Source organism: Lontra canadensis, unplaced genomic scaffold, assembly GCF_010015895.1.
Source record: "Lontra canadensis isolate GAN:19392208 unplaced genomic scaffold, GSC_riverotter_1.0 scaffold214, whole genome shotgun sequence".
NCBI classification, from domain to species: Eukaryota; Metazoa; Chordata; class Mammalia; order Carnivora; family Mustelidae; genus Lontra; species Lontra canadensis.
Genome location: NW_022631208.1, coordinates 1,043,726 through 1,056,340, shown reverse-complemented (window position 1 = coordinate 1,056,340; position 12,615 = coordinate 1,043,726). Strand labels below are relative to the sequence as shown.

Here is a 12,615-nt window from a genome sequence, read left to right as displayed (position 1 = left end):
GTATAACTGACAGATCCACCCAGGTGCCCTCAAATAGATAAATTTAAAAAAAATATATGTTTACTGGTATGTTACATAAAGAAACATTTAATTTGCTATTTCAAATTCCTAAACTTCTATTTTCTTTTTTTTTTAAGAGGTTTTTTTTTTACATATTTTATTTATTTGACAGACAGAGATCACAAGTAGCCAGAGAGGCAGGCAGAGAGAGAAGAGGAAGCAGGCTCCCTGCTGAGCAGAGAGCCCGATGTGGGGCTCGATCCCAGGACCCTGGGATCATGACCCAAGCCGAAGGCAGAGGCCTTAACCCACTGAGCCACCCAGGCGCCCCTATCCTTCTATTTTCAATTACAAAGTCTGCTACCAAACGTTCTCTTAAAGTCCTACTATTTCTGATTTGATAAACCCATGCCTAGAAACTGGACAAAGTAAAAGTACTATGAACTTCCTAGTTCCATTTGCCACATGCAAAAAGGAATTAGTGTAGGTCCAATTTTTAACAAACAGCCAGGGATATCATTTCTTCAGACTTTGGCAGTTGTTTTTTGTTTTTTGTTTTTTTTTTTGAAGGTTTTATTTATTTGAGAAAGAGAGTGAGAGAGAGAGAGTGCACAAGTTGGGGGAGAGACAGAGGGAGAAGTAGGTTCCCCACTTAGCAGGGAACCTGAAGTGGGACTCGATCCCAGGACCCCAAGATCATGACCCGAGCCAAAGGCAGACGCTTAACTGACTAGCAATCCAGGCACCCCAAGACTGTGGCAGTTCTAAAATCGAAGAAATTAAGAACATTAGAATCTAGCTCTTGAGTTTCCAGTCCTGCCTCCACTGTAGATTTGAGAGATCAATTCCTGAATTAGCGGCATATTAATAAATAGGCCTACAACAGTTCTGACTTGTTTCTTTGCTGGGGCATTGTTTTCCCAGTCCAGAAAACCATGAGAAAATTAATTTTTTAAGGAAATTTATTTTTTAAAAACAAGTATTTTTGAGATTGGCACTTCTTGTTAGGAGCTTTTCCCCATGTGGGCTTCTTGATATGAAAATGTCTTCTTTTTACTAATGCCAAGTGCTTCCTTTGTTTCAGGGAAACGACTAAAGAAAACACCTGAGAAGAAAACTGGCAATAAAGGTAAGAGTCCAGATAACCGTTTGGGAAAGTAACATTCACTGTCCCTTCCTCCCTCCATCCCTCCTCTTGAAACTGCTAACAGAAAGACTTGTTTGGGTATTCACAGACTGTAAAGCAGACATTGCATTTCTGATTGATGGAAGTTTTAATATTGGGCAGCGCCGATTTAATCTACAGAAGAATTTTGTTGGCAAAGTGGCTCTAATGTTGGGAATTGGAACAGAGGGACCACACGTGGGCCTTGTTCAAGCCAGGTACCAATCTTGTTAAAATGTGGAGATTTGATGATAAAAGATGAATCCTTTTAATGGATACATGCATTTTGGCTCAATGTAAACATATTGAGTTGTAGACAATCTGATTTCCAAACTGTAAATACAGGATTTAGGACTGCTAAGCAGACTAGGTAGGTCTAAGTGCTTCCTTTTTGGAATTAAAAATTGAGAATCATATTCTATTTGAGGACCAGAAGGTAAACTAAAGGGTTTTGTTTCTCATACGAATTACGTCTGCACATATGCTCTGCTCAATTCCCAGTTCCTCTTTGCTGGAGGAAGAAGTGATAGGTTTATTCTTCCTCCCTACTCTGTCATTCTTTTAAACATTTTCCATAGTTCCTTGGAGATCTGAACTCCATCTTTTTAGTTTTGCTCATTTAAAAATAAGATCTATGGCTTTTAGGATTATAATATGGTCACTAGAGAAAGCTTCAAAAACATATAAAGCACAAAGAAAACCAATTTCCCAAATATGCCCCTCAGAGATAATCACCATAAAATGTTTTGTATCCTTTATTTTTTTTTAAATATTTTATTTATTAGAGAGAACGTGAGCTGAGGGGATGGCAGAGGGAGAAGGAGAAGCAGATTCCCCACTGAGCAAAGATCCATCCCAGGAACCATGACCAAAGCCAAAGGCAAACTTTTTTTTTTTTTTAATTTTGTTTGTTTGTTTTTATTTAATTTCTTTTCAGTGTAACAGATTTCATTGTTTATGCACCACATCCAGTGCTCCATGCAATACGTGCCCTCCATAATACCCACCACCAGGCTCACCCAACCTCCCACCCCCCACCCGTCCAAAACCCTCAGGTTGTTTTTCAGAGTCCACAGTCTCTCACGGTTCACCTCCCCTTCCAATTTCCCCCAACTCCCTTCTCCTCTCCATCTCCCCTTGTCCTCCATGTTACTTGGTATTCTCCACAAGTAAGTGAAACCATATGATAATTGACTCTCTCTGCTTGACTTATTTCACTCAGCATAATCTCTTCGCGTTCATGTTGATACGAAAGTTGGGTAGTCATTCAAAGGCAAACGCTTAACTGAGTGAGCCACCCAGGTGCCCACCTTTCAGTATCTTAAGAACATTTGTTTATACGTGCGCGCGTGTGTGTGTAACTGAAGTATAGTTGACACACAGTGTTAACATTAGTTTCAGGTGTGCAACATAGTGGTACAACATCTTTTATGTTACACTGTGCTTACTGTGAGTGTAGCTACCATCTGTCTCCGTAGGCTGCTATTAGAATGCCACTGACTACATTCCTTGTGCTGTAGCTTTTATTCTCTTGACGTACTCACTTCATAACTGGAAGCCTGCAGCTCCCACTCTTCACCCATTTTGCCTACCCCCCTCCACTCCTACATGTGCATGTTGCTTTTTCAAAAGCTCCAACTATAAAAAGGTCTTATGTCCTGTTTTTTCATCCCTTAATATTTTAAGCATTTTACCAGATCACAACTACTCTCCAAAAAATGTTTTGGGATGCCTGGGTGGCTCAGTTGGTTAACCATCTGATACTCAATTTTGGCTCAGGTCATGATCTCAGGATTGTGAGATCCAGCCCTGTGTGGGCTCTGTGCTGGCTGTGGAGTCTGCTTAAGATTCTCTCCCTCTGCCCCCTCCTCCATCCACCTACCCCCACTCACACACTCACTCTCAAAAGGAAAAAAAAGTTTTGTAGGGTTCCTTTGCATAATTACTTGTTTAACCATTTTCACTGTTACACATTACATTATCATTAACAACCTTATGTTATCCTGTGCCATCCTTGATTACTTCAGTAGACTAGATTCCTGAAAGTGAAATTGGGTCAAAGAGTTCTGACATTTTTAAGGCTTCTGGTACAAAGTTAAATTGCTTTCTAGAAAGTTGATCCAGTTTAAACCACTATCAGTAGTGGGTAAGAAGTTAGCACCAGTACTACGAATAATAATTTCTATTTCATTCTTATGTTATTTTTTTTTTACAACTGGTTCTTAATTTAGATAGGTTTTTTTTTTTTTTTTGGTATGAGAATTTAACTTTGTTTTCTACATAATTTAACCATTTGTCCCATGCCTTTAAACAAATGAGCTTCTTATTCCATTGATTTGAAATATCAATTTTATATACAAGTTTAGGCAAGTCAGTTTCCTTGATCTATAAGCTAATTCCACATCTTTTCCACAATGCTTTGATTATTGTAGCTTTATTGTACCCTTTAACATCGCAGGGGGGAAATTCTCCTCAGTACTTTTCTTCTTAATTTTTTTCTTTGCGATTTCTATCCAAATCTTTTTCAAGATGAAAGCTACACTATCTTTAGACTCAAACAAAGAATTAGCTTCTCTGTAAGCTCCTTGGCTAATAGTTTTTCTGCTTTAGGAAGAACAGCAGAATAAACCATGTCAAGAGTTTATATTTAAGCAAAATAGTAGAATATATCATTAAGGATGCAAAAACAAGACTAAATCTCATAAATCACAATTTGGATATTTGAAAAGTGACCATTAAAATGAAAATGTTATTGGGGCGCGTGGGTGGCTCAGTGGGTTAAGCCTCTGCCTTCGGCTCAGGTCATGATCTCAGGGTCCTGGGATCGAGCCCCGCATCAGGCTCTCTGCTCAGCAGGGAGCCTGCTTCCACCTCTCTCTCTGCCTGCCTCTCTGTCTACTTGTGATCTCTCTCTCTGTCAAATAAATAAACAAAATCTTTAAAAAAAAATAAAATGAAATGAAAATGTTATCAACCCATAGTATCTGATTTTGTGACCCAGTATTTCACCAGATACACAGAAATACAACCAGTGCTATTGTTATGTCTCAAAACTCTTGACTTAATGACGATTGATAATACTAAGAACGTAAAATTTTATACTTAAATACTGACTTACCCAAAAACTAAACATAAAAAATGGTGCTTTTAACTGTTTTTATTCACCATGGTCTCTAATGAACACAGAGTAGTGGTAAAAAAGTGAGCTGAAAAAATGAAAAAAAAAAAAAACTGAGAAAAAAGTGAGCTGAGGCGCCTGTGGCTCAGTGGGTTAAGCCTCTGCCTTCGGCTCAGGTCGTGATCTCAGGGTCGTGGGATCAAGTCCCACATCTGGCTCTCTGCTTGGCAGGGAGCCTGTTTCTTCCTCTTTCTCTCTCTGCCGGCCTCTCCGCCTACTTGTGATCTCTGTCTGTCAAATAAATAAATAAAATCTTTTAAAAAAAAAAAGTGAGCTGAAATCCATCTACTATTAAATATGGAAAATCCCAAATCCTATAATATACATTAAGATTGGTAATGTCAATATCATTTATTATAACAAAAATTCCATATTGTAATCCTTCACATTTTTTTCTTATACCTTCTCATTTTAAAAATGTTGGTCCCAGTGTCCTTGAAATTGCCTCTTCTGACGAAAAACTGGAGTATTTAATGGACCCACTCTGTTAAGTGCTTCCAGGCTCTCCCACTGGAACAGACCAAACCTCACACCCAGCCACCTTCCAACTCTGTGCTGCCCAACTCTGCAGATTTCCATTAAGTCCAGTGCTCTGAGCCAGGCCTGGTTTCAGGGTCACCATATAGATTAGGCATGAACTCTAGTGCCAGACAAACCTGAATTTCAAGTGCAGCTGTGTTTTGTTGGGCAAGTTACCTAAATGTTCTGAGCCTCAGTTTCATCATTTATATAATAGGGATAATCGTTTCTACCTTGTAGAGTTATGATGAAATGAGCTGATACATGTTACATGTATATAGCCTATTACCCAGAATAAAATAAACCCTCAAGGTAGCAATGGTTTTTGTTACAATTCTGCAAGATGCCTTAAAAGTCAAGTAAGGATGCAGTTCCTTAACTGACTATATATTATGGGATTGAGCAAGACTTAGGCATTGTCCAATTTAAAGACCTTTTTTAAGGTATATAATATTGCTTGTTTTACCTTCCCAGTTTTCCCTAGATAACATTTTTTTTTCATTTTTTCCACTTAGTGAACATCCCAAAATAGAATTTTACTTGAAAAACTTTACATCAGCCAAAGATGTTTTGTTTGCCATAAAGGAAGTAGGTTTCAGAGGGGGTAATTCCAATACAGGTAAGTAGACTTTGGCACCTGGGATGCAACACAAGAGAGGTTTATGAGTGGTTGGACATGTAAAATGGTTTTAGGCTGTTTTATAGAAGCAGATGTGAAACTTTTCCTCTTGACACTGAAATCTTGGCTAGGTTTGTACTTGATCATCTAAGATACTCAATTTGTAATGGAAAATATGCCAAAGGACTAAGTAATATTGCTTGTTTAAAACACAAAAAAGGGGGCACCTGGGTGGCTCAGTGGGTTAAGCCTCTGTCTCCGGCTTGGGTCATGATCCCAGGGTCCTGGGATCGAGCCCCGCATCGGGCTCTCTGCTCTGTGGGGACCCTGCTTCCCCCTTTCTCTCTGCCTGCCTCACTGCCTGCTCATGATCTCTCTCTCCCTCTCTCTCTGTCAAATAAATTTTAAAAATAAGTAAATAAAACACAAAAGTTTTGTGCTTTATTATTCTTATATTGGATAGGACAGGTAGCCACTGTTCAGTGTGTTAAAAAGAAGCAAAGATCAGCAGATGATTTAACAAGTGGAGATGGGGCAGAAAGAACTGGAGTAGCACTACAGACAGTTTGAAGGAACATTTCTTGTTCTCAGTCTTTAGTGGTACTAGTCAGTAAGGGGCTAGAGAGCAGAATTACGAGAGTGGAGTCAGTTTTGTTTCTGACTGGTGACTGATGTACAGTAAGGAAACATGAGGTTTTGGGAGGTGATGGGGGAAGTAACGTGGGTTGTAAAGACAAAATAAATAAGCCCAGTGGATGATTAAACTTTCCCATCTATTATAGATTATAGACAAGTTCTATGTAAGTTAAAATCTTGAGCTTTGGTGGCATCAAGTTGGTACCGGGAAACAGAAATGTCATTTGAGCAGTGTTGCAGCTCCAGTCTGCTTCTTTTCCAACCTAGGAAAAGCCCTGAAGCATACTGCCCAGAAATTCTTCACAGCAGACACTGGAGTAAGAAAAGGGATCCCCAAAGTGGTGGTGGTATTTATCGATGGCTGGCCTTCTGATGACATTGAGGAAGCCGGCATCGTGGCCAGAGAGTTCGGTGTCAATGTATTTATAGTTTCTGTGGCCAAGCCTATACCTGAAGAACTGGGCATGGTTCAGGATGTGGCATTTGTTGACAAGGTACGGAGGTGAGGGTGTCTTCTGTTATGGTCGTGATTTAATTTTGGTCCTCGAGCCACAGTGCTGACTGGCCCTTATCTGAATTAACTTTGAATGGTCAAGACAATGTTTTTTACAACTGTTTTAATGTTTCCATAATTTTTAAGAAACAACTTTGGATCCCTTTTATGTCTCCCTCATTTAGGCGGTCTGTCGGAATAATGGCTTCTTTTCTTACCACATGCCTAACTGGTTTGGCACCACGAAATATGTAAAGCCTCTGGTACAGAAGCTCTGCACTCATGAACAAATGATGTGCAGCAAGACCTGTTACAACTCAGTGAACATTGCCTTTCTAATTGATGGCTCCAGCAGTGTTGGAGACAGTAATTTTCGCCTCATGCTTGAGTTTGTTTCCAACATAGCCAAGACTTTTGAAATCTCAGACATTGGTGCCAAAATAGCTGCTGTACAGTTCACCTATGATCAGCGCACAGAGTTCAGTTTCACTGATTATAGCACCAAAGAGAATATCCTAGCTGTTATCAGAAACATTCGCTACATGAGTGGTGGGACAGCTACAGGTGAAGCCATCTCCTTCACTGTTAGGAATGTCTTTGGTCCTGTGAGGGACAGCCCCAACAAGAACTTCCTGGTAATTGTCACAGATGGCCAGTCCTATGATGATGTTCGAGGCCCTGCTGCTGCTGCACACGATGCAGGTAAGGTTCTTTTCCTTCTTCTGGGTGGGGACCCGAGGCATTCAGTGAATTTTGTAAATATAAACTTAACCATTTATTTTATTCAACAAACACCTACATTATGGCAGTCACTGCTCTAAGAGCTTTACCCAGTATTAACTGATTTAACTGTCAAACCAGCCAGATGAATCTCATTCTACGGATAAGGAAAAAAATTTCCTCGAAACCGCACAGCTAGCAAGTGGTGAGGCCAATATTCAAACCCAGGCAGTGGGCTGAGTCCATACTCCTAAGCTCTGTATTGTTGGGAGAATGCCCAGGAGAACCATGTCAAGGAAACACGTTACAGGGGCTTATGTTTGGCTCAAACTTGGAATATATGCCTGCAAAATCACCGTTTATAATTTACCATGAATCCATTTGATGTTTTATCTTTTTTTTTTTTTTTTTTAGTAGTAGTTTTGAGTCTGGCCTGAGTTTTCTAAGATAAGGTCAGCAGTAGACTTTAATTCTATTCCATCTAAACTTCCTTTTTACTGTCTTTTTCTTCTTGAGATAATAAAAACACACTCTGATGTTGTAAAAGGGTATGAAAAGGCCTTCTTTCTCCCTTAACCCCAACCTTAATATTACTTGGCAAAGGCCCCTCATTCCTGAAAACATTAGCATAATGTGTTGCTGAGATCAAATAGGGCAACAAAACGCTGGCATCTCCTTTCCTGGGATAAAACTGAGTGATTGCAGTCCAATAATACTTAAAAAACAAAAACGCTAACTTGAGAGAGGGGAATTAGCAGGCTTGCATTTTTCTATAGTCTTACATACATCCTTTTCCCTATTTAACTTCTAATAATCTTTTTCCTTTGATATATTAGCACATTAATGTACTCATATATTGATGGAATATACTGTTTTTTAGTGGGTAGAGAACTGATCCATGGAATTTAACCTATACATTGGTTTATTTTTATATATCTGGCTTATTTTATACATCATGTACATTATACATCTAACCCAGATCAAAAGTCACGTTTGCTATCATACTCCTTAAAAACGTAGCTTACAGGGGCACCTGGGTGGCTCAGTCTACTGAGCTTGCAACTCCTGCTTTCGTGTCGGGTCATGATCTCACAGTTGTGGGATCAAGCCCCACATTGAGCTTGGCATTCCATGGGGAGTCTGCTTGAGGGTTTCTCTCCCTGTCCTTCTCCAGACTTGCGCACGTGCGTGCATGCACTCTCTCATAAATGTTTAAAAATGTAGCTTACTGAAATAACTTATGGTTAATAGGCTTGGATTCAGGCTAAATTAAGTGAAGTGGATTAATTGAAATATATTTTCCCTATGTAATTAGTTGAACGTCAGGTGGTTGGCCAAACCATTTTCATAAAAATTATCCTTTAGTGATAGTGAAGTCAACGTTACAAAGTTAACAAAACCCAGAATACAGGGTAGACCGTCAGGGCTAGGTCATAACTTTTTTTTTCAAGCTGTAATTATACATTGGGTCCAAGCTAACCAATTTGAGCTTGAATTTAATCTACAAGTGAGGAAACTTGAGGGGAGAATTTTTTTTTTTTACTTTTTTTTTTTTGCCAGAGGAGTATTAACCAGGGGTAATAAATAGTTTCAAGGAGCTTTTACATATACTAAACCTGATCTATTTGTATGTTAAGTATTCACAACTCTTAGTACTGAATACTAGAAGGGGGATAAGTCTTTGATAGAATAGCCGATTTTTCAAAAACTCTCAAAATATTATAGGGAATTTCACCCAAAAGAAAGATGGTGAACAAATACTGCACTTGGGATTGAGGTGAATCAAACTAATGTAGTAATCACCCTAGCCAAAATGTGGTCAGAGTAAAAGCCTTCTAGTAGTACAAGGGAATGCAGAGGTTATGCCTCAATGCCTAACTAGAAGAAATTATTCCAGTTCCCAGACCTCGCTCTTTTGGCTGTTTTTATCACCAGATCTGTGCTTTGGTCAAATTTCTGACTACAGGTCAGTTTGCCAATGTAACATACACATCAAAATGCAAGAAAAGTTTCAATATTCATATTCACAGAGGCTGGTCGCCATCCCTGGCAATGCGACAGCCTTAGAAAACTTAACATTTACATATCCCAAATTTTGTGTCATTCTTTCATGCTGTCACATTGGCTTGGACTACAGTAAAATTATTAATTGGAGTGATGATGGCAAGCAGCCCATTCTCATGCCAATCTCAGGGAGTTTTCCATTTCACTAAGTGTCTTAGTGTTTTGTTTTTTAAGATAACAGCTTACCAAATATTTGTCAGTGATCATGTGATTTATCTGTTAATGTGCTCATTTATACTGATGGCAGAGCTTCTTGTTTTGATTCAACGGTTTAGTCATTCTCATTATAATGACGTTAAAACCTACCTAACCATTTGGTGAAGGAGATTTAGTTCTTCAGACATTACTGGAGAGTTTTCGCTACAACTATTTACTAATTCATGAAAAAATATTTACATCTTTTATATATAAGCTGGAACATGGCTTTAATTCACTTAAAAATATTTTCATTGTAGGTATCACCATCTTCTCTGTTGGTGTGGCTTGGGCACCTCTGGATGACCTGAAAGATATGGCCTCTAAACCAAAGGAGTCACATGCTTTCTTCACAAGAGAGTTCACAGGATTAGAACCAATTGTTTCTGATGTTATCAGAGGCATTTGTAGAGATTTCTTGGAATCCCAGCAATAATGGTGACATTTTGACAACTGAAAGAAAAAGTGTAAGAGGACAGAATGTAGAAGTCATTTTCTCATAATACCAAGATACTATATAGCATAATAGGATCAGATACAAAACTACTATATTAAAAATGCCAACAGCTGTTTTAAGCACATAAGCATTCATTTAAAGCTACGACCTTTTAATGACAATTTAGAATTGTTAAACACTCTGCCTAGGCTTCATAATCATGACCGTTAGAAACTCAGGAAAAAGGAGATATTGTGCATCCAAATCTTAAGAATCCCAAAAGGCATATTAAATATATAGAAATGCAAATTCCATAGCTCAATAAAAGAGTGATACTCAGAACAAAAGCAACATTCCTTCTCTAATCATTTTGCATTAAATATATAAGGAAAACGAAACTTAGAGTTAACTCAAGTTCAAATGTTATTTTGCCCCGATAGATGTTGTCTTAAAACTAATCAACTGTATTTGTTACTTACATTCTAAAAAGTTGTAATTATGAATGAAATGGAAGGGAATTAGGTCTGAAGTTTCTTATGTAGTGTATTTTCCTAATAACATAATGGAAATATCACACTGAACAAGATAGGAGGATTGCCTGGTATTTTTCTATTTATATCCTTAATTTTATATGTGTATTGATATATTTGGCTTATACTCTGAAAGTCATCCATGTACTTAAAAAAAAGCTAAGTTGGTAAATTTTTATTTACTATTTATACTTGTAAACATTTGGCATTGAGGGAAAGCACATATTAAAAAAAGGACTGCAGGAAAAACTATTGTAGTTTGACTATTTAAGCAATAAAACTGTTAGTGACTATTATTCCAAGCTGCTTTTATTATTCCAAGTACCTATCCCTGGGACATGGTAAAAAATCCTACATTCACTATTTTATGCAGAAAGACCAATTCTGAATTTTTTCTTAAAACTGTTACATTTTTTTATTTATTGAATGTCTCCTATTCTAGGCATTATACACAGCCACTACCAAGTTAAACAGCATGAGATGTTTTTGATTACTTAGTTCAACAAGTGTGTTTTGTAATTAACATTATTTTTAATTACATATGCTTATAAAGTTGGCTTTTGAAAAGTGATCAGAATTACCTTAATATAACTATCATTACCTCACCAAGAGTTCTCCCTTCAGACAGAGGTGTCATCCAGTCTGCCTTATCTTTTCTACAGAGAGGACCTGCCATCTCCCCTATCCAACCTATGCACACTATTTCCCTTCACACATACACTGATCCTATCTGAAACAATTAACATGTTGACCTGAAAAAGGTGTTAACTGATTTACTGGAGTACATGTATTAATTCTGAATCTTTGGAGTCTAACAATTTCACAGGTTATATAAAAGGGATGAAAGGACCATGTATTCAGAAAGGCAGAAATGAAATTGCCTTTAACACTACTTAAAAATTTGGCAAAATGGGGTATGGGAAGACAAACTGCGCCTGCCCCTTAACAAAATGCCTCAAAGATGATTGACTCATTTAACAAGAATTTTTATTTAATTAAGCAAAAATGGGTTTAACCTTTTCCCTCCATAAACAGAAAACAAATACTTAGCTGAGAGTACCACTCCTTGAAAAATTAAATGAAAATCCAGCTTCCAAACATTACAAGCATTTTTAGAGAAGGTAATTTTATAAAGGACAAAGTTCTGAGGCATCTGATATAACCAGGGAAACTAACACTCTGATGATTTAACACTAAGAGCAGAAATGACCACTCTATCAAGTTACTATCAATTACTTCGTGTCAGTAAACAAGATAAAGCATTAACTAAGGGTGCCTGGGTGGTTCAGTGGGTTAAAGCCTGCCTTCAGCTCAGGTCATGATCCCAGGGTACTGGGATCGAGCCCCACATCGGGCTCTCTGCTCAGCAGGGAGCCTGCTTCCCCTTCTCTCTCTGCCTACTTGTGATCTCTGTCAAATAAATAAAATCTTTTTTTTAAAAAAAAAAAGCGTTAAGTAAAAGGGAGTAAAAGGATTTTTAAAAAGATGTATTACAATCCAACTTTAGCAGGCATGCCTAAATTTCAAATACGCTAGGCTTTTTATAACATTTAAGGTGTTAAATGAGGTACTACTCGTTAGTGGATAACTTTGAAATGTGAGAAAATTACACAAAAATAAAGTATGAAAAGGGCAGATTATGATTAAATACTGAGAAAGTCAACAGATTAACATTTGTATACAAAAATATTCTTTAAAAAGCACCATTTCATAGTCAAATCAGTCTACATAACTTCCTATATAAGTCACAAAAGGGAGCACACAAAATAAGACTTTCTCTTTTTGCATCCTTTAGTCTCTTCCAAACATTTAACACTGGAGAGAAGAATACAACCAAAGTAGAGAAGAGAAAAATAAACATCTATACTAATTTTTATTCATTTCAGTTTTAACACATCCCAAGAGGTGAATGCTTATGCTCTGCGATGATGACAATCAAGTTAAACAGTAACACATCAGTTTGGAATAGGTGCCGGAAACCATACTACCTTTGGAAAAACTGTTATTTTCAAAAACTAAGGAGAAAAATAAAAAAGGAGAAAATATGCCTTTTACTTTAT

The 12,615-nt window shown here is 37.7% G+C and overlaps 1 protein-coding gene across 1 annotated transcript; it reads left to right on the top strand.

Annotated features, from left to right (window-relative positions):
- The first annotated feature begins 1,086 nt into the window (after nucleotides 1-1,086).
- COCH (cochlin) lies at nucleotides 1,087-10,851 on the top strand. Its single transcript, XM_032848915.1, has 6 exons — nucleotides 1,087-1,129; nucleotides 1,236-1,383; nucleotides 5,378-5,481; nucleotides 6,385-6,611; nucleotides 6,796-7,312; nucleotides 9,850-10,851. The coding sequence occupies exons 2-6, from the start codon at nucleotides 1,334-1,336 to the stop codon at nucleotides 10,023-10,025; spliced, it is 1,074 nt and encodes a 357-aa protein (XP_032704806.1). The 5' UTR covers nucleotides 1,087-1,129; nucleotides 1,236-1,333; the 3' UTR covers nucleotides 10,026-10,851.
- Nucleotides 10,852-12,615: the final 1,764 nt, after the last annotated feature.

Excerpts from the sequence above, each read along its gene's own strand:
- COCH (XM_032848915.1), top strand. The coding sequence starts at position 1,334 with ATGTTGGGAATTGGAACAGAGGGACCACACGTGGGCCTTGTTCAAGCC. Across the intron at positions 5,482-6,384 it reads AGGGGGTAATTCCAATACAG|GAAAAGCCCTGAAGCATACT; the intron begins GTAAGTAGACTT and ends TTTCCAACCTAG. Across the intron at positions 7,313-9,849 it reads TGCTGCTGCACACGATGCAG|GTATCACCATCTTCTCTGTT; the intron begins GTAAGGTTCTTT and ends TTTTCATTGTAG.